A 23,745-nucleotide genomic window follows, 5' to 3' on the forward strand; every position below is an offset into this window, starting at 1 on the left:
GATAACGACATTACTTCGAGTGACGAAGTTGGCGATTCCTCTCCAATGAAGGTGGTATCGGAATATTTTCCGGTCTGTCCGCCACTGAGGCCGCATCAGAGAATGTCATGAATAGAAGTGACACCGAAGAAGAAGAAGAAGAAGAAGAAGCAGCTAAGGACGAAAATGTTGAATTGGCGAAATCTTCATCGTCAAAAACGACAAAGATTGCTGAAGAGAGTGACTCAGAGGACAGCGAATTATCATTCAAGCCTGTAATTCATAGAAAGGTAGCTGTTGGTTGCATTAGAGATTCTTCCAGTACCACAAGCAGCTCGAGCACGTCTAGCAGTAGCCGGTCAGAAAAACAACTCGATCTTGGTAATTATAATAGAAGTTTAATTTTTATATATTGGACTGTTTTGTTTTATATTATTTTTTTTCAATTTTCATCTTGATTATGTACTTTTTTTTCATTTATTCAGTCTTATTATTATTATTATTATTATTATTATTATTATTATCTTAGATGCGTTCAAGTTTCCTGAAGAGAGAGCAAGGAATTCAGAGAAGAAAAGGAAATCGAGATCATCTTCATCACTCATTGGTCGAAAAAAGTAAATAACTTATAAATTTGTCTTGATGTTGTGAATTTTTCTTACCGAAGAAGCATGTGGGGGGGGGATATTCAATTCATGTTGCTTGGTGCTAATTTCACTGTTTACGCATAGCTGATATGAATTTCATTGTCTAGGCGTTTGCATCGTTTGTGGTACAGTACCTCTTCAGATGAAAATTCTGATCATGGGAAGAATAATGGCGAGCAGTCATCGGACGGCAAGCTCGGTGGGTTGACTTTGGAAAGCAGTCCTGCTCCTCCGGTTCGTTTGCAGAAACGTATGCGTTTGCAAATTTTGTCATTCAACGCGAAATGAAAATAAAAGTCAATAATCGTTGCTTGCAGGGAAAGTCGACGACAATGATGAAGAAAGTGAGGAAATGAAGGAGAAGACGAAGAAAAGTAGTGTTGAAATGAATTATTCGAATCTCTCTAATTTTATGCATTTTTTAATTGGATATTTTTTGCAGGACATTTGTCGCCGTTGTCGAATAGTGAGAATGAAAAGGAGGCAGTTACAGTGGACAGCAGCAAGGAAGAAACGAATGGTGAGAATATTGTTGTTATTAGTTGATGTGATATTTGTATGATGTATTTGAATTTTTAGAAGAGCAAGTTACCCAAAAGGGCGAAACTGAGGAGGAGGAGGAGGAGAAGAAAAGCAAAGAAGATGAGAAGAAGAAGAAGAAGAAAGATGAAAAGAAGAACAAGGAAAAGGACGATGGTGAAAGTGAAAATTCAGATTTGAATGAATTGGTATCTTTTTTTTCTTTTGTCGAATAATAATCATGTTGAATGATAGGATAGATGAATGGATATTGTATTTTCTTTTTGTTTTCTTTTCAGCAAAGTCCTAGAAAGAAGAACACTTTACGCAGGGATATTCGTGGCATCATGAAAATGAAAGATTTGAAAAAGTCGACCGTGAAAGCTCACAGAGACGAGATGGCTCGCAGGAAAAGAATTGAGATGTTGCAGAAGAAGGTGAGCAACCTTTTTCTGTTGCGATAACGATATATATATGTATATGTTTGGTAATGGGGGTTTTTGTTTTGCAGTATAATAATTTTTCCAACGCTCCTACGGTGGAGACTGTCAATACGGGGAAAGTTGTTTTGGAAATTTCTGAAGATGGAAAACCGATTGTAGAAGTTGATGAAGAAATTTCTAAAATGTTGAAACCCCACCAAGCGAAAGGCGTGCAATTTTTGTACCAGTGCATTTTTGAGAAGAAGTCCAAAGAGAAAAATCTCGGTGGTGGTTGCATTTTGGCCCATTGTATGGGTCTTGGAAAAACTTTTCAAGTTTGTCTTTTTCTCTCAATTCTTATTTTCAAGTCAAGTGAAATTTTCGTTTTCTCTAAATCTAGGTGTTGGCTTTCTTGCATACGGTGATGAAAGACGTCGATTTTAACGTTAATCGAGTTTTGATTGTCACTCCGATTAATGTTGTTCTGAATTGGCGAAACGAAATATCACTTTGGTTGGATGATCACGGTTTTGACAAAAATGTGAGCCCTTGACGGGAACGTCTATATTCTGTTCGTGTTTGAAATGGATTTTTATGCATTTTATGTTCAGATCTGGGCAATGCACGAAGTTAGAACGACCAAAGACAGATATTACGTTATTGAACGTTGGGAAAATGATGGCGGCATTTTGATCATCGGCTATGAATTGCTTCGCTATTTGTTGACGTGTACTCGCAAAGGGAACAGAGCAATGATTGAAAAAGCTTTTTCGAAACCTGGTAGGTTTTTGTTCGAAACAGGAAAGAAACATTGGCAAAATATTATAATAATTTGTACAATGACTTAAAGGGCCTGATATTGTTGTCTGTGACGAAGCGCATCGATTGAAAAATGAAAAAAGCGGCATTTCGCAAGCGTTATTGCAAATTCCAACAAAACGGCGCATATGTTTGACAGGCACTCCGTTGCAGAACAATTTGATGGAATGTACGGAAATACTGCTCGAATAAATAAATAAATAGATAATTTGCAATTCGGTGATATTTTTTTAGATTATGCAATGGTAAATTTTGTGAAACCGAATTTGTTGGGAACTCGAATGGAATTTCTTAACCGCTTTGTCAATCCTATCAAAAATGGTCAAATGTCGGATTCAACTTTGGGCGATGTGGCTTTGATGAAACGTCGAGTGCACATTTTGCACAATTTGCTGTGCGGTTTTGTGCATGTCAGTTGTTTTTTTTTGTGATGGTTTTTTGCAAAATGTTCAGAGTTTCAAATTTGAATTTTTTTTTCCAGAGAGTCGATTATCGTGCTATTTCTGAGGCGCTTCCTCCGAAATTTGAATACGTTCTATTTGTACGCTTGAGCAACGTCCAACGGAAACTTTACACCGATTATTTGGGCACATTTTATGATGAATCGCGAAATGTGAAAGACAAGAGCGTTTTGCAGTCGGCGTTGTTTGTCCATTATCAAGTTTTGCAACGTGTTTGTTCGCATCCTCGCGAATTGTTCATCATGGAAGAGAGGGCCCAGAAAAAGGTATAACAGTGTTTTGTTGTCGAAGGAAAGAAGAGAGGATACTTTTTATTTATACTGACTGATTTTTGATGTGTTGGTCAATTTTGACGGGAAAAGGAGTGGTTTTATTATTACCATTATTTTTTTGTTCGAGGTTCAGTTAAAACGATTACCGGTGTCAAATGGTGCGAATGGAAACAAGGTTATGGAGAACAAGGTGTTGCGATTACTTACCAAAAACCTAAAAATAAGAAAAGGATTTTTATTTCATTTTTTTCTTTTTTTTTCTTCACATTTCATATTTCTATCTTGCTCTTTTTTCTCCTTCTCTATATATCTCCCGTGTCTATCTCTGTACTTTTTAAATTAGAATATTTGATATACATATAATTCTTATTTAGCTAACTGAATATGAATATGTCTATTAATCTGTCTCTCTCTCTCTCTTTCTCTTTTTCATTTTCCATCAATCTACTGGCTATCTCTATCTCATTGAAATTATAATATTTGATATGTGAAATTTTTTATTTAGCTAAACGAATATGAATCTGAACAGTCGCTGTCTTCATCACTGTCGACAAACAGTTGTGAATTGACCGACGAGGAGCCGGCTAATAGAGAACAATCTGTTGCTAAAGATTTGCCGAAGCCAATTGAGCCACCACCGGTTTCAAAAAAGAATTGGTATTTGCCCACTTTGAAAGAAGACGATCCTTTGCTAGTGGAAATGTCGGGAAAAATGGTCGTCTTGTTTGAAATTATTCAACGGTGTGGTGATATTGGTGACAAAGTGTAAGCAGTGGAACTTGAAAAACTTGTGCATTTATTTATTTATTTATTTATTTATTTATTTATTTATTTATTTATTTATTTGTGTGCAAATTGTTTCTTGATCGGTAGATTTGGTTTTTGCTTGTTCAACGATTTCAACAAATCTATATGTATGTATTTCAGGTTGATCTTCTCGCAGAGCTTAATCACATTAGACTTAATAGAAGAATTGTTGCGATTGCAAGAGCGAAACGTCGGTGAATCATCGTCGAGAGAATTCAACTACTGGGTGCCGGGTATTGATTATATTCGTATGGATGGTTCCACGAACGCCTCGACTCGTGAACGCTTGGCCAAGAAATTCAACGACGAGACCAACAGACGGTATATAAAAAACGAACAGCAGCAGACGTTGGGAGACTGGGAAGGGGGAGGGGGAGGGGTGGGGTGGTATATATATTGATAAATAATTTCAATTGCATGCAATTTTGTTTTATAGTTGCCGTGTTTTTTTGCTGTCGACCAAAGCTGGTTCGCTTGGAATTAATTTGATTGGTGCTAATCGAGTGGTGGTGTTCGATGCGAATTGGAACCCGTCGCATGATTTACAAGCCATGTTCCGTGTTTATCGTCTTGGCCAGTGCAAGCCAGTCTACATTTATCGTCTCATTGCCAAGGTGTGAATGTTGTTGTTGTTTGTTCTTTTCAAATTTCCATTTCAGGGTACAATGGAAGAGACCATTTACCAAAGGCAAGTAGTGAAGCAGTCGTTGTCGTGCCGGGTAATTGATGAACAACAAATTGGACGTCACTTCACCTTTTCCGACCTGGAATACTTGTACCATTTTGATCCTGACGAAGATGACAAGCACCGTACTGAAACTCCAGTACTGCCAAAGGTGAGTGCGAGAGAGTGTGTGTGTGCGTTTATTTCAACAAAATTATGCAAATTAATTTTTCGCAGGATCGATTGTTGGCAGATTTGCTTTGTGACATTTCGCAGTGGATTATCCGGTACATTGAACACGATTCGCTGTTGAAAAACATCGTAGAGGAAAAGTTGACCGAAGAGGAGCTGAAGTCGGCTTGGCGCGAATACGAGGACGAGCGAAAACGGGAAAAAGATGCCAAAGAGCAGCTTGAACTACAGCAGCAGATGAATTACAACGTTCCTCCTCCGTTGGTGTACATGTCTCCGGCCTTTGCGCCACCTCTGACCCCGCCCCCTCCCCCGGTCCCACAGTCGCCGCCGCCGCCGCCGCTGTTGCTGCCAAATTTCTCAGTCGGCACCGGCGTGCAGCAACGGATGCCGCAGACGGACGTCCCCCGGTTGTCAATTTTTTCACAAGGCACAACAGTTTCGAACCCAACTATGCAGTTTTCACACTCGACCCCAACTCTCTTAGCCAGATTAACAGGAAACTATGAATTGGCGCAGCACGTTCGTCTGCCGCGCCCGCATTCTATGACTTCTTCCTCCACGTCGCCCGATCTGATGATGGGTACTGACCGATTGTTTCCCGAAATGCGGGAAAAGATGCCAGATCTGACATTCACGTCTCGTGGTAAGTAAAAAAAAAGTTGCCGCATGCTTGTCGAGTCCAGTAATTTCAATTGGATAGGAGCTAATTGTCTCGCTTCTTCAGCTAAATTTGGAAATCCTCCAGTGAACAGTTCAGAAATCAACACGTTGGTCACTCCGGAAATTCGAAGCAAGCTGCTTCGCATCGCTAATCGAACAGGCAAATCAATGCAGAACTGGTTGAAGCAAATTTCCCTTGAGGTGAAAGCTGTTTATTTTTTTTATTTATTTACTTATTCAACATTCTCTCACTCACTCTCTCTCTTTCTTTATACAGTATCCGCAGGCGACCACCAACAGAGTAGCACTGCAGAATGTCGTCGACGATCTGTACCGCCAACATGGCCAACCTCGACTGTGATTCTTCTTTGTCTTATCTTACATTCACCATTTCCGAATTTTGTTTTATGTTAATTTTATGCGTATGTACATTTGAACAATAAAAAATTAAATAACCAATTCATTAATGCAGCATATATATATATATATATATATATATATATATTCATATTTGTTAACTTGCGCCATGCGTGAGCTCTCTATCTGTCTGTCCATCTGTAAACTTATCCTGCTGTTTATCATTTACATAGTATACAAGAGATATTAGTTTTATGAAATTTGAAAACAACAACAAAACTGCTGCATATAGAATTTATTTTTTTCATCCAAAAAAAATAACAGCAAACACTTCAAAACTGAATCATTTGGCCCTTAAATAAAAACGAAATATTAAACACAAGCAACGCAGTGGTTGATAATATTCAATACTTACTCTTGTTTTCTTTTGACCACCCAGTTCAAAATGTTTGCAACGCTTAATAGGCAACTGCTTTTTGGTTTTGCATTCACTACATTCCATGCGCAGCACGATCTTCTTGGTTGTTTTAGCCTGAAACATTTCAAAATCAGCAGCATTAAAACTAAACTCAAACTGACAACCTTTTTCCGAAATATAGGCTTTGTTTGGCCACCGTAGCCCTTCTGCTTGCGATCGTAACGCCTACGTCCTGAAATGAGGAATTTCAATTTGAAACAACAACGCAAACATGTTCTCTCGTGTGCATTTATATGTCCGATTAATTGAATACTTTTTTCAGACAACGAATGAAAAAAGTAATTAAAAAATAAAGTACACGAAATAAATAAAGCACCTTGAGAAAAAACCGATTCTTTTCCTTTCTTATACTGCGTCACTTTGTGAATAGTGTGCCTTCGGCACGTCCCACTGCAGAACGTTCGCCTCACTTTTGGTATGTTTACCTAAAATCTCATCATAAAGCAGCATTACTTTTATTACAAACTAAACAACTCACCATCGCAAAAGCATCAAAATTTTTGTTAATGAATACTTGGATACCGTATAAAAATGATGAAGATCAAATTAAAACTACAGTAAACTTGAATAAATTATTTTACTTGAAACTTTAGTATGATCTAAATAAATATATAAATTATTGTAAATCTCATATGCTGATTGAATGCTCTATTTTTAATTTAATAAAAGTTTCTACTTTATCAAATTAAAAACTACAACATCAAAAGTACATTTTTACTGCTTTTTCATTGGGACATATTCACAATTGCCAATTTTTTTTCATTTTATATTTTACACATTTTTTTAATGAAATTTTTTAAAGTAACATTGTGGTTAAAACTTTATCTTTTATTTAGTGTTTAAAGAATTCATCATGTTGACAAAGCTTTTCATGAGTTTTAGAAGTTTAGAAAGTTGTTTATTTGTTTGATTTTTAATCATCTCATTAAATTAAATCTCAATAAATAATTTATTCTTTTATTTCTTCACTTATAAATATAATATCATTGAGTATTTATAACTATTTTGTGTCGCCAACTCGACGTGTTGATATCTGTAGACTGTAATACTTGTCAAAAGTGTGAATACTATGCCGAAAACGTCATTGAACAGGTCAACGCTAAGTTGTGCAATAACCAACGTCTGATGATACAGAAATCTAAACTTCTTTACCGATTCTGCAGTCACTACTTTGAGTTATTCAGCTTTTCGTACACTGCACAAAACGATCAATTATATCACACATTTTCAGCTATCATCTGAACTTCAGTTTAGCTTGAGTTCTTATGCACGATAGATCAGCTTAACGTGACTGCTGTGATTTTGATACGCGCTTATCACTTCAACTGTTCACGGTTCCTATGGACACTATTAGTTAGGTATAGACAGTTCTAGCAATTCTACTCCTGTGTTATATTGTTCACGTAATACCGCCACGCTGAAACAGTTTTTCTCATCAACTAATACCTTCGTATCCTGTACACCGTCTAACATTTCAATTTGTTCCACTTTTAGCAAATCTACTCGTACTTATTTTTTATCGTATTTCATTTCATTCAGATTACTTTTGATTAACAGATTACCGGGATTTTCTGCAAACAAGCAACATTTTCTCACTGATAAACGAAAATTCGCTTTTCTAACTGGCATACTTACATGCAGTGCTGTATATATGGTCATTTTATGATGTATCCGTACAAATGTAAATGATATAACGCAAATATGCAAATGTGCAAATAATATGCGAAAAAATAAGAAAAAAACAATATTCAAATGCAACAAATAAAGAAAAGATGTATGTTTAAAATAATGAAAGCATCACGACACGAGTATTTTTATTGTACCCGTGATTTCAAATATTTACTTTAGAACTGCTCAAGAACAAAATCGTTGTTTATTTAGATACACTTTAGGTACCATCAATTGTATTTTTAAAGAAGATGTTCTTTGGGAAAATTATTCAAATACGAGTCATCTAATAAAAGTTAATGATGAATTGCAGAAAATACAATAACGTAAGTGGAAAAATCTTTTCAAATCCTGAATCAAATGCAGTTATTTTACAGCTTTGAATCCTGTTGAAATAGAGCTGAAAAAAATTTTTTATCGACCTTTTCTGATACATTTCTTCTTTCATATTTTTTAGGGCTGGCTGCTTTTTTTGCTTTGCGGTTGCCATTTATGTATTTTACATGGTAAATAAAATTAATCATAGCATTCTTAGACAGAGCAAATATGTTGCAGGTAAGGCAGAAAAGTTCATTCGCGGTTGCTATTTTACAAACTGGGCTCAATACAGACCTGGAAAAGGAAAATATTCTCCTGACGATTATGTAAACAATTTATGCAATTACATTTTTTATGCATTTGCTTCAATAACGCATGATTACAATATTACGTGAGTTTTTTTGCTTTTTTTCAGTTTACATAACTTTTATGATGCAAGCAGGAATCGCTTGAAAATTAAACTGAAATTACAAGTAATTTTAAAGCTGCTGCAGCATGCTATAAACTGAATTTTTTTAATTCTGACGGAAGAACAGCAATTTTAGTCAAAACAATTCTGTAATAAAATTAAAATGAACTTTACTTTTTAATAATTCGATTTAAAAAAAATTTTTTTTATTTATAAAACAATTAATAAATTTATATAAGCTAATTGATTGAACAAAGCTGAATTGCACATTGCGTCATAAGCGTACGAATGGATGAAATCAAATTAAAATCTCCACCTTGTTGATTATGGCTTTTAGCTTTTTACCAGTGTAAATATTTTGCTTCTTGCAGTGATTTAATATGAAAAATTGTATTTGACTTTACACTAATAAAATAGTTGTTGTTTTCATGTTTGCAACAGTAAATTTATCACCCTAATATTTTATGAGCTTGATCAATTTTATGTAGTCACTGTGGTGAAGGAAGCTGCAATGAAACCAAAATTGATACAAAAATATTATTTTAGAAACTTTGAATGGAATGATATTCATCACTTATATCCAAGTATTACCAAACTGAAGCAATCGAATTCGCAGTTGAAAATTATTTTATCAGTTGGCGGCTGGAATTTTGGCACAGCGTAAAAGTGATAACAAGCTTTTGCACTTGCGTAATGCAGATTCTTTAGACCATTTAAAAAACTCTCTTCCTCCGCGGACAGAAGAAGTCGATTTGCAAATTCATCTATCATTTTCCTAAGGAAGCATAATTTTGATGGATTAGATCTAGACTGGGAATATCCTGATGATGATAATGATAGAAAAAATCTGGTCTTATTAAGTGAAGTATTATTCTCATTTATTTTGATGAATTTTATTGCTGAAAAATTTTATTTTTTTTTATCAAGGATATTATGTCAGCTTTTAAAGCTGAAGCAGGAAGCAGCAAAAAACCACGACTTCTTTTGACAGCAGCCGTAACTGCTGACTGCGTCAAAGCTGAAGCTGGCTATGATATTCCAAAATTAGCAAGGTAAATAAATTTTAAAAGCAAACTTATCTTTTGTTATTAAATGAAAAATTCTTTAATAATTTATTCAAAAAGTGAAATTAAAAAATTAAAATTCAGACAAAATTATTCATTTTGTTTGTGCATTCACATTTAAATTGAAAAAAGATAGTTTAGGCTGTGGGATTTCATGAATTTGATGTCATATGATTTTCATGGTTCTTGGGAATCTGTTACTGGCATAAACAGTCCGTTGTTTGAGAAATCCACAGATTCTGTTCAAATGAAAAAATGGAATATAGTAATATATTTCACTTTGAATTTTCTGAAATCAATCAGAGAAATTTGAAAATATATAGGCATATGCTGCATATTGTTACCACTTGCGAGGAATGCCCAAGAAGAAAATTATAATTGGTATACCTACTTATGGACGTGGGTGGACCATTCAAAATAAGACAAATACAGAAATTGGTGCTCCGTCTATTGGTCCATCTCTTCCGACAAAATATGTCAGATTTCCTGGTGTTTGTGCTTACTATGAAGTCAGTTATGCAGCACTTACTTTTATTGGTGTTTTATTTTATTGTTTTTATTTTTTATAAGATTTGCCAAATGATCAAAGCTGGTGGACAACGTTACTGGGATGAAGAATCTCGAACTCCTTACTTAGTTTACAATAATCAGTGGTTTACTTATGATGATGAGCAAAGTTTTAAAGAGAAAGTAAAATCAAAATTTGCACCTCTTAAAGCGCAGCAGTGATAGTATTTTCTTCCTCTATTTTTAAGCTAAATTGGTTAAAAGAAGAAGAATTTGGAGGGGCATTTGTTTGGGCGTTGGATTTTGATGATTTCAACGCTCAGTTTTGCTCTCACGGCGAAAGATATCCACTGATAAGTTTGTTACAAAAACAACTTGGAGATGTGTCGAATGTATCAGTATTGATTCAGCCCATTAATAACTCACTAGCTGTTAAGTAAAATTTTTATAACTTTAAAAGTAAATTCAAAATATTTTTCTAATTTTACATATTTTTTCTTTACTTTTATCACTTTTTAATGCTTCATATAACTTTAATGCATTATTAAAGAAAAATATTCTTTTGCATTAAAAAATAAACAACTAATAAATAATTCTTCAGGTAGAAAGTATGGAAAAGTCTACTGAGGAAGCTCAGCAAATTATTCACATTCAACCAGCAGCAGAAATTACCAGTAATGACAGTCATTTAAATATTTCTGAAGTGCAGAACAATGATGAGAAGGAGAAAACTAATCTCCCCGAAAAATTAATAAATGAAACATCATCTCCAGCTTTCAAATGTCCAGCAAATGGAATATTCCCTGATCTTTATGATTGCTCATACTTTTACAGCTGTGCAAATGGAATGCATTTTAGAGTGGCATGTGCTGCTGGTACACTATTCGACAGATATTTGAAAATTTGCAACCACGCAGCTCTTGTAAAGTGCAAAGCACTTAGCTAACGATCACATTTCCTTATTATTGCTGCATTTCTGATTGTTTTAAGTGCTGACAGGTCAATGATACGGTTGTAAAAGAGGCTCAAAGGCATTTTCCAGAATTTTGTTTTTCATGTTCTTACCATTTATTTGATGTGAAAATTTATAATTGCACGATAACATTGGAGAATTATTTATCAGTAATAAAAATTTCAGTTTTATGATACTTGTTCTGAAATTATAACGCATAATAAATATTTTTGCCGTTGAAGCTAAGCTACCTGTTTTTATTTAATTATTTTTATTTAATGCAGTAGGATGTTGCCTCACAAGTTGCTTTAAATTAAAAACTATTTTGACCTACAGAATGTTTCTGATATGCTGATTGAAAATATTTGATGTTTTTAATCAACAAAAAAAGGTTCTGTTCTATATGCGTACAGTTTAGTTGCTCTGAGTGCAAAAAAAGCTACATTTTTAGGATTTAATAATAAATTCTCATCAGTCATGCAAAAGGCACTCACGCACAAAAGCATAGTATAGTGTACTATGCTATACTATAGTCGTGAAATTAAATCTCATTTATGGATAGTGGTGATATAATCATTGAAATTATTTATGAACAATAAACGAGAATTTTGCTTAAGGTATTTCAGTTGCATGTAATTTTTGCAAAGCTTTACAGCTTTTTTAAAATATAATTTCACTTAAGTATTTTACAATTTTTTGTTGTGTAGATTTGAATGCAAAAAGTAGATGAAAATTACTTGTGTTTTTATTAAAGCATGTGGTCATAATCTGTTCATCAGCTGTGAAAGAGTTGATCTTCTACTTAAATTAATGTGCTATCAAACAGAACACCATGCTAAATATTTACAGCTCAGTTCTACCTTATACAAAGAAAAGAAAACTGATTAAAACTAATAAACATGCAAATAAATAAATGAATTTATGCCATCTGTTAAAATCAATGTAGTGCACGTCCATTTTAAGAACATCTTGAATTTTATTAATGAATCATATAAAAGTAAGAAAATTTTCATAAAGTTATGCTTTTTGCTTGTTAAAACAATTATACCTTATTGATTTATTATATTTTGCATTACAAATAAATTTATTAGTTTAATTAATTAATTAATTAATTATTTATTTATTTTACAAAGATTATTTTGTCACAGATTTATTTGCATTTTGCAAAAGCAAATTGGCATAAATTATTTTTATCATCATTAAAAATGAATGTTTTTTGAATGAATTCTATTATTAAAAATTATACTCATTTCTTTAAGATATTTTTGACTGTTTTCCTGTTGTCCACCGTCATTCCCAGGTATCAAGGTAGGAATCACTTATTTTTATTTGAACAGTTGAAGCAAAATAATTTTTTGAATATTATTTGAAAATTAAAAAATTCTTAGTAAAGACACGTTAATTGCATTGAAAATTGACTGAAACAAATTATGATAATAAAACTTTCCTTTTAAACCGTAAAAAAGTTTGCAAAAAAATTGAAGTTGGATTTGTCTCTTAAATGACTGCATAAAGCTAGCTGTGCATTATTTTCCTGTCATAATAAATTATTTTAGCAAAAAAATACATCCGTGGATGTTACTTTACAAACTGGGCACAGTATCGACCTGGAGAAGGGAAATATTTTCCTGAAAATTTTGAGCCACATTTATGCGATTATGTTTTTTACGCTTTTGCAATGATAACTGACAATTTACAACTGACGTAACATGAAATTCCATTACATATATTTTATTCAAATATTTAAAGATAACTTACAGTTTCAAAGCAATCACTTTTAGAAATTTTGAGTGGAATGATGTCAGCCGTCTTTATCCAAGTTTAATGAAGTTTAAATTGTACAGTCCTAATCTAAAAATCATTCTTTCAGTTGGTGGAGCGACTATGGGTACACAGTAAGCGTTATTAGAACTGGATTGTTATTGAAAAAATTTTCATTTATTCAGTTTAGAAAATTTAAACTAATTTCTGGTTCTGATGAAAACAGAAAAACTTTTTCTGAATCCGCCATTAAGTTTTGCCGCCTTTATGATTTTGATGGACTTGATATAGACTGGGAATATCCAGATACTTCGACTGACAAAAAAAATTTGGTTCTTCTAAGCAGAGTAAAGTTTAAAACATAAATTTTATTTACTTTAAAATTTATTTAATAACTGATAAGGTTTTGCTCCAAAAATTCACAGAAGAGTCTATTCAAAGCGGAAAACCCAGACTGCTACTTACATCTGCTGTTACTGCCAATCATGTGAAAGCTGACATTGGTTACGATGTGCCAGAGCTGGCAAAGTTAGTTGATATTTCTTACTTTAATTTTCAAAGAATAGCAATGAAAATATAGCGTATTTATTAGGCGAAGGTATCGATGTTTCTCATTTTTATTACTTTTTAACTGTAAACTACATTGTGTTTCTAAGTCAGAAATTATATCAATTTCAGATTGTGGGATTTTATGAATCTTATGTCGTATGATTTACGCGGTGCCTGGGATCCCATTACAGGAATGAACAGTCCTCTGTTTAGCAGGAGTACTGATCAAGCGCATGTCAAAAAATGGAATATTGTGTGTTAAATAAATATCTAATTAAACTACGACTTAATAAGAATTTTGATTATAGGCGGACGCTGCTTATCACTATTATAAAAGAGGAATGCCAAAAGAAAAAATTATCATTGGTTTGGCTACCTATGGCCGAGGATGGAAACTGAAAAATCGCTCTGACATTAGTGTTGGCGCAGCGACTATAGGCGCTTCAGATTCAACAAAATATGTTCGAGAACCTGGCGTGTGTTCATATTATGAGGTAACTAAAGCGGTTTAACTTTGTTATATATATATTACAAATGCTTAAAAATTCATTTATGATTAATGTGAAATTATTAAATAACAATTATTTTATATTAAATTTAAAATTAAAATTTAAGGTGTGTGAAATGCTTCAAACAGGTGGAAAACGCTACTGGGATCATCAGACGCGTTCACCTTATTTAGTTAAAGATGATCAGTGGTTTTCATACGATGATCCTCAAAGTTTCAGAGAAAAAGTTTTGAAACTGCATTTCAACTGTTTAATTATTTCTATCTGTTGTATATACATTTGTATGTATGTATTTTAGTTAGAATGGCTTAAAACAGAAGGGTATGGTGGAGCTTTTGTATGGACATTAGATTTTGATGATTTCAATGGTGTGTTTTGCCCAGAAAACAATGGCAAGAGATATCCTTTGATAAGTCTGATGAGTGAAATTTTGGACGTTGATTATGTATCATCGGTAAAATTAATACTAAAACAAACTCATTAACGTTAATAAAGTTTTAAAAAGTAAAAATGGCATTTCAAAACATGATTAAATCCAATTTATCATTTCATGTCATGCAGCACTTGTAGAATATTTATTGCTTTTTCACATAATTAAAAGACTATTTACCGCCTGTTATTTAAATATGGAATGAAATCTAAGCATCTGAAATAGTTATAATTGATATCTTTATCATTTATACAGTTTATTTTGCAAATTAGACAAAATTAATCTTAATCTCTGCTGATTAGAGTTTTCATGATCGATTTATTTGCAATTCAAATTTAATTTTTTATTTAGGCATCAACATGGCCAAATATTAATATACCAGAAATTTCATGGAATACAGAGAATCATCGTGAATCTAGTGATAGTTTATTTAAGCAGTCAACAAATTCTCTGCAACCGGTATATTCTAATTGGAATTCACTCACGATTCCTCAGCTTTTCCCAAGTTTTGGACCTGTTCATTGCCAAAACAATGGTATATTTGTTGACCATACCAGCTGTGCATTCTTTTACAACTGTGTACACGGAATTGCTCACAGAATGGCATGTCCAATGGGTACACTTTTTGACAAGCAAAAAATGATTTGTGAGCATGCATTTCTAGCAAATTGTTGAAGCTATTTTTTATTGAATAAACACGAAAACCAATTAAAAATGTTAGCAATAAATGACAGCAGCTATAAAAAAATAATAGCCGAATGAAAATTTCAAGCAAGAAGTCTTAATAGATTTTCTTTCAATTTTGCCGTGTGATACTATTTTGCTATTGTAACAAATTTGCGTAGTTGCCACAAAATTTATTTATTTCATATTTCAGAAACTTTTAAAACGGATAATATTACTGATTCAAGAAAATGAAAAAAACTGAATGATACACAAAAAATAGTGTGAAGTATTGGCATAAAATGACATTCATTCAATATATAATTAAAAGTTATAAAAAATAGTTAAATCATCAAATACTTAAATTATACCTGAACATCATAAAAACGTTTTAAACAATTACATTATGTAAGGTAAAACACCAAATTATATTGTTGTGCATTGTAGTAGGCATGAGTTGAAGATTGGCAGACTTGCTGAGAACAGAAACAGCAGACTAGTCAAATCAGAACAGTTTTGGTAGTATAGGACATGCTAGTTGGAAACGCCGTTACAGCTTGCTCAGTAAATACTGACTTTATGTTATACATCTCGTTTTGTTTCGAGAATTTCATTTTCATAGTTTAACCAATAATGAAAATGGAATTTAACATAATTCTATACTTTCAAAGTTATTCTAATTTATCATATGAACATTTTTTATTAAAAAGTACATTTTTATAATTTTATAAAAACATGAAACAGTAAATGAAGTATAAATTTATTATTTATTCAGTATAAAACAGTGATATACTGAGCATCAGCTGTTTTCAGTATAAGTTTTTTCTATTTTATAACTAATTAAAAGTCTAAATGATTAGTTTACTGTTTCACGTATACATTTTAACAAGAAAGATGCACAAAATTATAAACTGTATCACTTTAAACTGTTATTTAAAACTACTGTATCATTTTTCTACTGAAAATCACGTTCAGTTGTATTGTTTTAAATATTAGTTTAACATTTTTGAAAAGTAATTTATTGATTTACTATCATTACTTTAAAAAACTTCTAAATACAATATTAGGCACAATAAATGTTAATTTTTCAACGGAAATAATATATATAATAGCTTTAAGATACTCTAAAATTAAATTGTGCTTATTTCTGAAAATTACTTCTAAAACAGTTTGAATTCACTGTTTATTGTATGCAGCGTTATAGAACTATGCTAAATTTCTTGATACCGTGAACTTTAAAAACAAACTTAAAAAAACCATTTGAATAAAATTCATAATTATTTTATTAAAAAAAATAAATTATCCGTCTGCTTAATTAAAGATCCAGAGCATTTTGACCTTCCATATTATTATTTTATGTATCTTAAACAGTTTTTTTTAGTTATTCAAAGTATTTGTTTCTTTTATTAAAAGGAATAATAACCATGTATATTTTAAGCAATATTTTACTAAGAATATTATGCATTTTGCAATTTGGGGATAAACATCATTGTTGATTTAAGCGTGTCAATTTGTCAAGTGTTTGAGTAAATAAACAATCAATAATGAAAAGAAAAGAAGTCGTGCGTGCGTGAATAGCCGAATAAGTGCCATTGGAGTTACAAGTGAAGGTCCCTTTGTTCGTTGAGAACTTTATTCTCCATGCTATTCCTCAAATTTGTATAAACCCATTTGTTGCATGATTATTCTTATCAGTTTGTCGAAATATCTGAAGAATGCGAAAATATTTTTCCTTATGCTTTATTAATAATAATTTGCAATAATAAATGAAATGCTCAAAAAATGTCTTCATTTGCACATGAAATTATGGTATTGTTTTCACGGCTTTTACAATGATACAAAACAGGAGGATGTTCACAGTGAGTTAGTTATTTTACAGCTGAGTAAAAATTTCTGTAATCAAATGTGTAAATTTCTAACAAAATTATGTTTAAAAAAGTTAAATTACACACATTTAATTATTATTTTGATCCAAAATTTCAGCTTTTTTATTCTGTTAGGAAATTTTGCTGTTAGCCTTTTACGTCTGCAAGATTTTCATTTCTTCAAGTAAGTTGTCACTATTTTTATAGATTTTGTATTTTATAATATTTCGTACAAATCATTTGTACAGAAGGAATAATGAAGAAAATGTTAAACAAATTAGTTATGAATATTATTTAAAAATTGAAATATTACCCAAGCTAATCTTCTAATTTTCAGTAATATGTTTTCAGTAAAGCAGACAGTAATTATTTTATAGAATTAATCAACAGCAATTCAGCATTGTGATGTAATGTTTCCATTGAATCCATGTATTGCTCATGAAATAGATGCAATTAGCAATGATAACTTTAACTAAAGTGTATAACAATCTGACTTAAATTTCTTTAAACTGGAGTTAACAGTAAAACAATAATTGCTGAAATTGAAGTTGTATAGTGAAAATGAAAATCTTTATTATACACAGCTGAAGCAAGAGAATATATTCGAGGATGTTATTTTACCAACTGGGCTCAGTACAGACCTGAGAAAGGAAAATATTTTCCAGAAGATTTCCAAGAAGATTTGTGCAATTATGTCTTCTATGCTTTTGCATCGATAAACGAAAATTTGGAAATAACGTAAGATGAATTTGCATGAATATTATAATTTTTAGCAAGTGATTGATTCAGCTAATCTTTTTCTATAAAATATTAAAATCATGTTTTACAGGAATTTTGAATGGAACGATGTTGATCGTTTATATCCAGATTTAATGAAATTCAAAGAATTGAATTCAGATCTGAAGATCATTCTTTCAGTCGGCGGAGCAACATTAGGGACAAAGTTACCATATGAATTCTTAAATTTCAAAATTCTTTTTGCAGTTTTACTTTTTAGTAAATTTAAAATCATCTCCAGTTCGCATAAAAATAGACAAAATTTTGCCAACTCTGCTGTTTTGTTTTGCCGTAAGCATGGTTTTGACGGCATAGATATTGACTGGGAATATCCAGATTCAGCAGAAGATAATCAAAATTTAGTTTTGCTCAGTAGAGTAAGTTATTTTCAATTATTTTGATTGCTGAAAGTTCTGCTTGCTTATAAAATTCAGGTATTATTGGAAACATTTATAACGGAAGCTGAACAAAGTGGAAATAGAAGACTTTTTCTCACATTTGCAGTTACTGCCAATCAAATTAAAGCTGATATAGGCTACAATGTATCAGAATTGTCCAAGTATGAAATAAATTTTAAAAAAATGGATAAAAATTTACACTTAACTTTTGATTTTCATTTCCATTATCACTGTCAAAGTCTATTTGATAAACTAGGATTTGGGATTTTATGAATTTGATGTCCTATGATTTTCACGGTGCGTGGGATTCTTACACTGGTATCAATAGTCCGCTGTTTAGCAGAAGCACTGATTCAAAAATCCTGAAAAAGTGGAACATTGTATACATTAAATATTTTCCAAAAAATACGCTTATTTAATGCAAAATGCAGAATATTTCACACAGGCAGATGCAGCTCACTATTATTATAAGAGGGGAATGCCCAAAGAGAAAATTGTAATTGGCCTTCCTACATATGGACGAGGATGGACGTTGCAAAATGCATCGAACATTAAAATAGGTGCTCCAGCAGTTGGTGCTTCAGTGGCAACAAAATATGTTCGTGAGCCTGGCGTATGTTCGTATTATGAAGTAAGTGAGATTTATTTGTGGGAAGAACTTTATACCTAAATTACTGATGACAATCAAATTTTAATTGCTAAATTAAATACTACTTAAGGCATGCGAAATGATGCAAGACGGTGGAATACGTTACTGGGATGAAGAAACCGCTTCACCATATTTAATTAAAGGAAATCAGTGGATTAGCTTTGATGATCAGGAGAGTTTTAGAAGAAAAGCAAGTAACCGATTGATAAAAGTGCTTTTATGAGAAACTGTATTTTTCAGCTAGAATGGATTAAGCAAGAAGGATACGGGGGTGCGTTTGTATGGACGTTGGATTTTGACGATTTCAACGGACAATTTTGTCTGCAGAATCATGGAAAAACGTACCCATTAACAAGTCTGATTTCAGAAATACTTTCAGAAATGGTAGCTAGCACTTACATTTCTATTAATGCTTACATAAAACGGCAATAGTCATTTTATGACTTTTGAAAATTGTCGTAATTGTAAAATTTGTAGGAAAATAATTTTTACGAACTATTGTATTGTAAAAAAGAAACTTAAGAAATTATACTTTCAGCCAATCAACAGCAGTGATAAAAACATACCAAATGCTCCAGAAAAAGCTGCAACGTTGCTTAATAGCAAAGAGCAGCAGTTGAACGAGTCAAACGATGGAACTTTTTCATCATCGGTAGCTCACATACCAACAACGACAGCATTTACTGTTTGGCAAGAACTTCAAGAATCTGTAAAAACGGATGAAATCACTTCGGACAATGAAACTGTTGTTGAAGAAATGCCGAAACATTTCCAATGCCCCAAACCATCCGGTCTTTTCCCAAATCCAGATGATTGTGCATCGTTTTACAACTGCGCCCACAATATCCCGTACGTGATAAACTGCCCACCGGAAACATTATTCGACGAAAAATTGCTAATCTGCAATCATGCCTACCATGTAAATGGAACACGGCCAGGATGCAACGTACCGTTGTGATTACTCGATGCAATTTTAATAATTTATAAACAACACTCAGTTCAAAGATTGTTCAAATGCGTATTGTATTTGAAAAGCTGAAAAAATAAAGAACGGGAAAAGATGTCCATCGTGGTTATTATTTTGCGCTTGCAAAGCGCGAATAATGAAAACGTTTTTTCAAATGCGTAACAATAATGTTTAACAAACAACATTTCCATCCAAATAAATAATTAAACAACAATTTCAAATGGTGAATGAAAATATTCATTTTCTTCCAAATTTTTGCAGTTTAAACAATGCCGGTAGCTGAGCATTGTATCGATCTTTGTCAATTTCCACGACCAGCAAATCACCATCGCTCATAATATCACAAAACCAACAATTTCCATAGTGAGACACACTTTCCCCAGCTTGCAGCATATTCTGAATTGCAATTTCAAAATAGAAAAATTAATAAAAATCATCACAATTAGACAATTATATCCTCCATACCTGACTGTTTTTACGCAGAAAAGATAACTTCTTGTCTCCATAAAGAATAATCGTATTGGGAAGATACTTGGAAGCTGCAACGCCAAAACAATCTCTTGACCACTGTGGTACTTTCTGTGGTTCCAAAAAATTTGATGTGCAAAGCGGTGTACACTTTCTTGTTTTTGGATAAAATTCCAAAACATGCCCACTTGAAAACAGAATCACAACTGTTCCTTCTTCAGAACTGAATTTCAAATCAACTGGACACAGCATCTTATTCGGTGCTCTGACAATCTTAAAAAAGATACAAAAAATTTCAATAACAAAATCCTTCCCAAACAGGCACAAATAAATAAAAATTACAGATTTTGTCGTCACATCAATAACAAGTATATCATTGTGAGATGTAATAGCTGCTAAGAAACGGTCATCCCAAGATTGCACCAATTTTCGCACGCTGCACAACGAATTTTCTATAATTAATAACATCGCAAAAGCTATAACAACTGTTGTTAACTGTATATACCGATTAATTCAATTTTAAATTTTAATGAAAGCCGAAATTTTTCGATCGCAACAAATGACAAAACACCGTTGGCTGCTAACACACAAATTTCCGTCGATTTCACGTTGATAAAGCATAATGCATCAGCTGGCTGCAGTTTATCATTCGACAATTTCAATTTTTTCAAAGAAACTTTTAACCCACTGCGATCATCCTTCATCTGCAAATATGCAATACGTGAATAATGAAAACATAAACTTGGACAATTTTTAAAAGTTTACAAATGAACATTTTTAAATATCATTTATAATTTACAACTTGAAAATAATAATTCAAATTACACAGAATCTATTTTACAATTACAATATTTAATGTTTTTACCATTAAAAGGTAAATCTCTGTTCACTGTAAAAAATTTATTTTATAATACGTACTACAACAAACATAATACTGGTACTGCAGGTATCTGAATAGGCCAATAAAATGGACCAAGCTCGTTTAGTATTCCCCAAGGCACAACATGTGATGGGTTTGCCTTTCTTTGAAATCAATGTTAAAAGTTTTTCAGGTGGTTTAGACAAAGGTAGAACTGTTCCCGAGACATCTAAAATATTTTTTAAAAAAATTATCCAGATACGTATTTACAAAACCTAAAATTTTCATACCAGAATCTTCCGCTGTAGCTCCCAGTCTCCACAGTTCCAACTGAGTTCTATTATTGAAAAGTACAATATTGCTTTCTGCAAGACATTTCACGTTGTCCTAAAAAAGTTAGCAAGCAAAAGATAACATGCTGCTTATAACAAACAAAAAACTTAAACTTCAGCTTTCCCATTGAATGAAAAGCAGTTGCTTAAATGTCAGTTTACAAAGCTGAATCGCATAACAGCAGTACATTGCAAATTGTTTACTTCATAAAAATTTAATTCATTTTTTAAAATTAACTTTACCGGATGGAAAGGTTTATACAAATGCCTTTCACCATTATCCATTATTTGATACATTGTAGCACCAACGCCTGCAGAAAGCAACCAAGAATTCTCTTTCACCAAACTGCCCACTGTCGTAGGTTGAAAACGTTGTCTCTTGCTTTCAATAAAAGTAATTTTCTTAAAATCGGCCAATTTTGTTTCTCCATCCAAATGCCTTTTCCTCGAAGACTCTGTTGTTTCCATACATTGATACTGACATATCAGTGAATCAATTCCTGATGTATAAACAACGCCAGTACCCTTAAAAAACAAATAATATTTACCAAAATTAACATGAAAAAAATTTTCTGTGCTTACCTTTTCTACGCAAACCGCTTGCACTGAACTTTTATGTGAACGCTTTGACTGAAATCAGAGTAAAAAAAGTTGCAGTTAATATTTAAAAATAAAAATTAATTATGAAGTAAAATTATAAAACTTCAACCTCTAATAGTATTCCTCTGTTGATATCCCAAAATGATGTGTGCCCAGCGGTGTCGCCGCTGACAAGTATATAATCGCTGTAAATAAAAAAAACAAGCGAAAACACTTGCAGTAGGCCAACGCTGGCAAATGATTTTATAAGAGTGAAATGCTCACTTTATGAATTTCAAAGCATTGATTCTGGTTTTCTTCCCGGCGGAGTGGCATACGCTTACCTTCTGCAAACACTGCAACTTTCGAACATCCCAAATTCGAAAATTGCTCACTGAACCAGTAACGAGTAATTTACCTTTTTCTTGCCAGGCCATTGATTGAACACGATCTGTCAACAGATTGAAAAACGGATAAACGTAAAGCATATACGTTGTTGCAGAAAAAACCTTTCTGCCGAAGAAACTTGTTCGTTATTATTGGCTTGTTACTGTCATCGAATTCGACGAAAATAACACCCTCTTTACGACAGCCAACTGCTATTTGATCATTTTTTGGACTGCTGGCCATGCAAATAATAGGACTAACCGCGACTTTGATAAAATTCTAAATTTTCATTAAAAAATAATAATTTCTTAAAAAATTAGTCTTATTTACTTGGACTGTGGAAGAATGGAGAGAAAATTCGAACAAAACACCTTCGGAACCACCGCAAAATATACGTTTCTGACACCATACCACACAATCCATTGTGCCAGAATTGGAACATGAGTATGACTAAAACAAAATCTCCTGGTTTTAGTTCATTAGTACAATATTAATCTGATCTTACCTTCAAAAATGACAAATTTTTATGACAATCCCACACTTCAACGGAACTGTCTGACCTAAATGAAATTCATAATATATGTGAAATGCGAACTGATTGAAATAAAAAAAATAGCAATAGTGAAAAATCCCATTAAACAGATTAATAATTACCTTGTTAGTGCCAGCTTCTGTAAATCAGATTCAACAGAAACTGAACGTATATGCACAGCAGTTGGAGTAGAAAGTTTGCAAACGTGAACTTTCAGTTCCATTTCAAAAAACCAAAATAAAAATTTCCTACTACAAAAAATAAAAAAGTTAAAAAAAAGCAAGTGTATAACTCTTATGTATGGCATAATGAAATAAATTAAGTTTTATTCAATCTTTAATTTTACGCAAATATATTTCTTTTTACCTTAGAAATTAATTAATTCGCAATTAGAAACCTATCTTTACTACTGTAGTTGTTTATAATCAAGATTCACATACAGTAAGAAAACAATTGGTAATGATTGTTTAATTTGTTAATAGCAGTTACCTGAAATTGTACTTTATGCACTGTTATCTTTAATTCATTTTTGTATTGATTTTGTCAAATAATTTATATTCAAGTCATATATGGGATGGTCCAGTTTGGTCTCACTTTTCACCGCGTTTTCATATCGTTTGTTGAGCGCGCTGTTTTATTGGGCCGTCAAGTCGTTGTCTTATTAGTTTTCCTTGTCTAATTGCTCATTGATTGAAATCTTTTCCTTGTGATTAGCTGTAATATTTTTTCATTTCATTGGTTCAGATATTCCATTTAGAATTACGTAACTTTAATAGTAGTGACGTAATGGAAATATTTATTATTCCAAAATTTTATTGTGTC

At 32.4% G+C, this 23,745-nt stretch overlaps 5 protein-coding genes across 5 annotated transcripts; 3 read left to right on the forward strand and 2 right to left on the reverse strand.

Moving 5' to 3' along the window:
* Window positions 1–943: 943 nt before the first annotated feature.
* Tsp_00477a (putative immunoglobulin domain protein) lies at window positions 944–5,806 on the forward strand (the record flags this gene model as incomplete). Its single annotated transcript, XM_003376224.1, has 15 exons — window positions 944–1,146; window positions 1,445–1,582; window positions 1,968–2,108; window positions 2,179–2,347; window positions 2,621–2,796; window positions 2,868–3,113; window positions 3,247–3,309; window positions 3,625–3,884; window positions 4,047–4,247; window positions 4,363–4,540; window positions 4,586–4,762; window positions 4,828–5,046; window positions 5,242–5,428; window positions 5,510–5,646; window positions 5,723–5,806. Coding segments are annotated over 15 exons (2,579 nt in total), but the record flags the coding sequence as incomplete, so codon positions are not given.
* Window positions 5,715–7,753, reverse strand: Tsp_00476 (60S ribosomal protein L44). Its single transcript, XM_003376225.1, has 8 exons — window positions 7,664–7,753; window positions 7,282–7,320; window positions 6,862–6,879; window positions 6,597–6,705; window positions 6,385–6,452; window positions 6,218–6,334; window positions 5,965–6,013; window positions 5,715–5,800 (listed from the first exon to the last, which is right to left on the reverse strand). The coding sequence occupies exons 1-8, from the start codon at window positions 7,751–7,753 to the stop codon at window positions 5,715–5,717; spliced, it is 576 nt and encodes a 191-aa protein (XP_003376273.1).
* A 315-nt stretch (window positions 7,754–8,068) lies between these two features.
* Window positions 8,069–15,122, forward strand: Tsp_00475 (putative chitin binding Peritrophin-A domain protein). Its single transcript, XM_003376226.1, has 24 exons — window positions 8,069–8,088; window positions 8,162–8,243; window positions 8,406–8,454; window positions 8,484–8,592; window positions 8,682–8,739; window positions 9,311–9,421; window positions 9,603–9,727; window positions 9,881–10,004; window positions 10,063–10,248; window positions 10,310–10,429; window positions 10,495–10,638; window positions 10,848–11,168; window positions 12,458–12,506; window positions 12,587–12,595; window positions 12,755–12,858; window positions 12,948–13,027; window positions 13,069–13,099; window positions 13,145–13,306; window positions 13,363–13,487; window positions 13,638–13,761; window positions 13,817–14,002; window positions 14,124–14,243; window positions 14,316–14,471; window positions 14,799–15,122. Exons 1-24 carry the CDS (start codon window positions 8,069–8,071, stop codon window positions 15,120–15,122), a joined length of 2,919 nt encoding a protein of 972 aa, XP_003376274.1.
* Window positions 15,123–16,881: 1,759 nt separating this feature from the next.
* Tsp_00474 (putative endochitinase) lies at window positions 16,882–19,757 on the forward strand. The gene is made up of 10 exons (XM_003376227.1): window positions 16,882–16,969; window positions 17,560–17,713; window positions 17,805–17,918; window positions 17,994–18,129; window positions 18,187–18,311; window positions 18,407–18,468; window positions 18,582–18,781; window positions 18,870–19,010; window positions 19,040–19,183; window positions 19,338–19,757. The coding sequence occupies exons 1-10, from the start codon at window positions 16,882–16,884 to the stop codon at window positions 19,755–19,757; spliced, it is 1,584 nt and encodes a 527-aa protein (XP_003376275.1).
* A 246-nt stretch (window positions 19,758–20,003) lies between these two features.
* Tsp_00473 (hypothetical protein) lies at window positions 20,004–23,174 on the reverse strand (the record flags this gene model as incomplete). Its single annotated transcript, XM_003376228.1, has 6 exons — window positions 20,004–20,162; window positions 20,232–20,686; window positions 20,740–20,938; window positions 21,669–21,950; window positions 22,897–22,951; window positions 23,046–23,174. Coding segments are annotated over 6 exons (1,279 nt in total), but the record flags the coding sequence as incomplete, so codon positions are not given.
* Window positions 23,175–23,745: the final 571 nt, after the last annotated feature.

The sequence above is a fragment of the Trichinella spiralis genome (assembly GCF_000181795.1).
Source record: "Trichinella spiralis strain ISS 195 chromosome Unknown Scfld4, whole genome shotgun sequence".
Classification (NCBI taxonomy): domain Eukaryota; kingdom Metazoa; phylum Nematoda; class Enoplea; order Trichinellida; family Trichinellidae; genus Trichinella; species Trichinella spiralis.

What these genes read in the sequence shown, in the direction of transcription:
- Tsp_00476 (XM_003376225.1), bottom strand. Translation starts at nt 7,753, where the DNA reads ATGTTAGACGGTGTACAGGATACGAAGGTATTAGTTGATGAGAAAAAC. An exon ending in GTGAACAATATAACACAGGA is followed by an intron (nt 7,321 to 7,663) that starts GTAGAATTGCTA and finishes CAAGTATTACAG; the next exon opens with TCTACAGATATCAACACGTC. An exon ending in AGAATCGGTTTTTTCTCAAG is followed by an intron (nt 6,453 to 6,596) that starts GTGCTTTATTTA and finishes TCCTCATTTCAG; the next exon opens with GACGTAGGCGTTACGATCGC.
- Tsp_00475 (XM_003376226.1), top strand. Translation starts at nt 8,069, where the DNA reads ATGAAAGCATCACGACACGA. An exon ending in AATATTCTCCTGACGATTAT is followed by an intron (nt 8,593 to 8,681) that starts GTAAACAATTTA and finishes GCTTTTTTTCAG; the next exon opens with TTTACATAACTTTTATGATG. An exon ending in GTGTTTGTGCTTACTATGAA is followed by an intron (nt 10,249 to 10,309) that starts GTCAGTTATGCA and finishes ATTTTTTATAAG; the next exon opens with ATTTGCCAAATGATCAAAGC.
- Tsp_00474 (XM_003376227.1), top strand. Translation starts at nt 16,882, where the DNA reads ATGCTCAAAAAATGTCTTCATTTGCACATGAAATTATGGTATTGTTTT. An exon ending in GGAGCAACATTAGGGACAAA is followed by an intron (nt 17,919 to 17,993) that starts GTTACCATATGA and finishes AATCATCTCCAG; the next exon opens with TTCGCATAAAAATAGACAAA. An exon ending in GCGTATGTTCGTATTATGAA is followed by an intron (nt 18,782 to 18,869) that starts GTAAGTGAGATT and finishes ATACTACTTAAG; the next exon opens with GCATGCGAAATGATGCAAGA.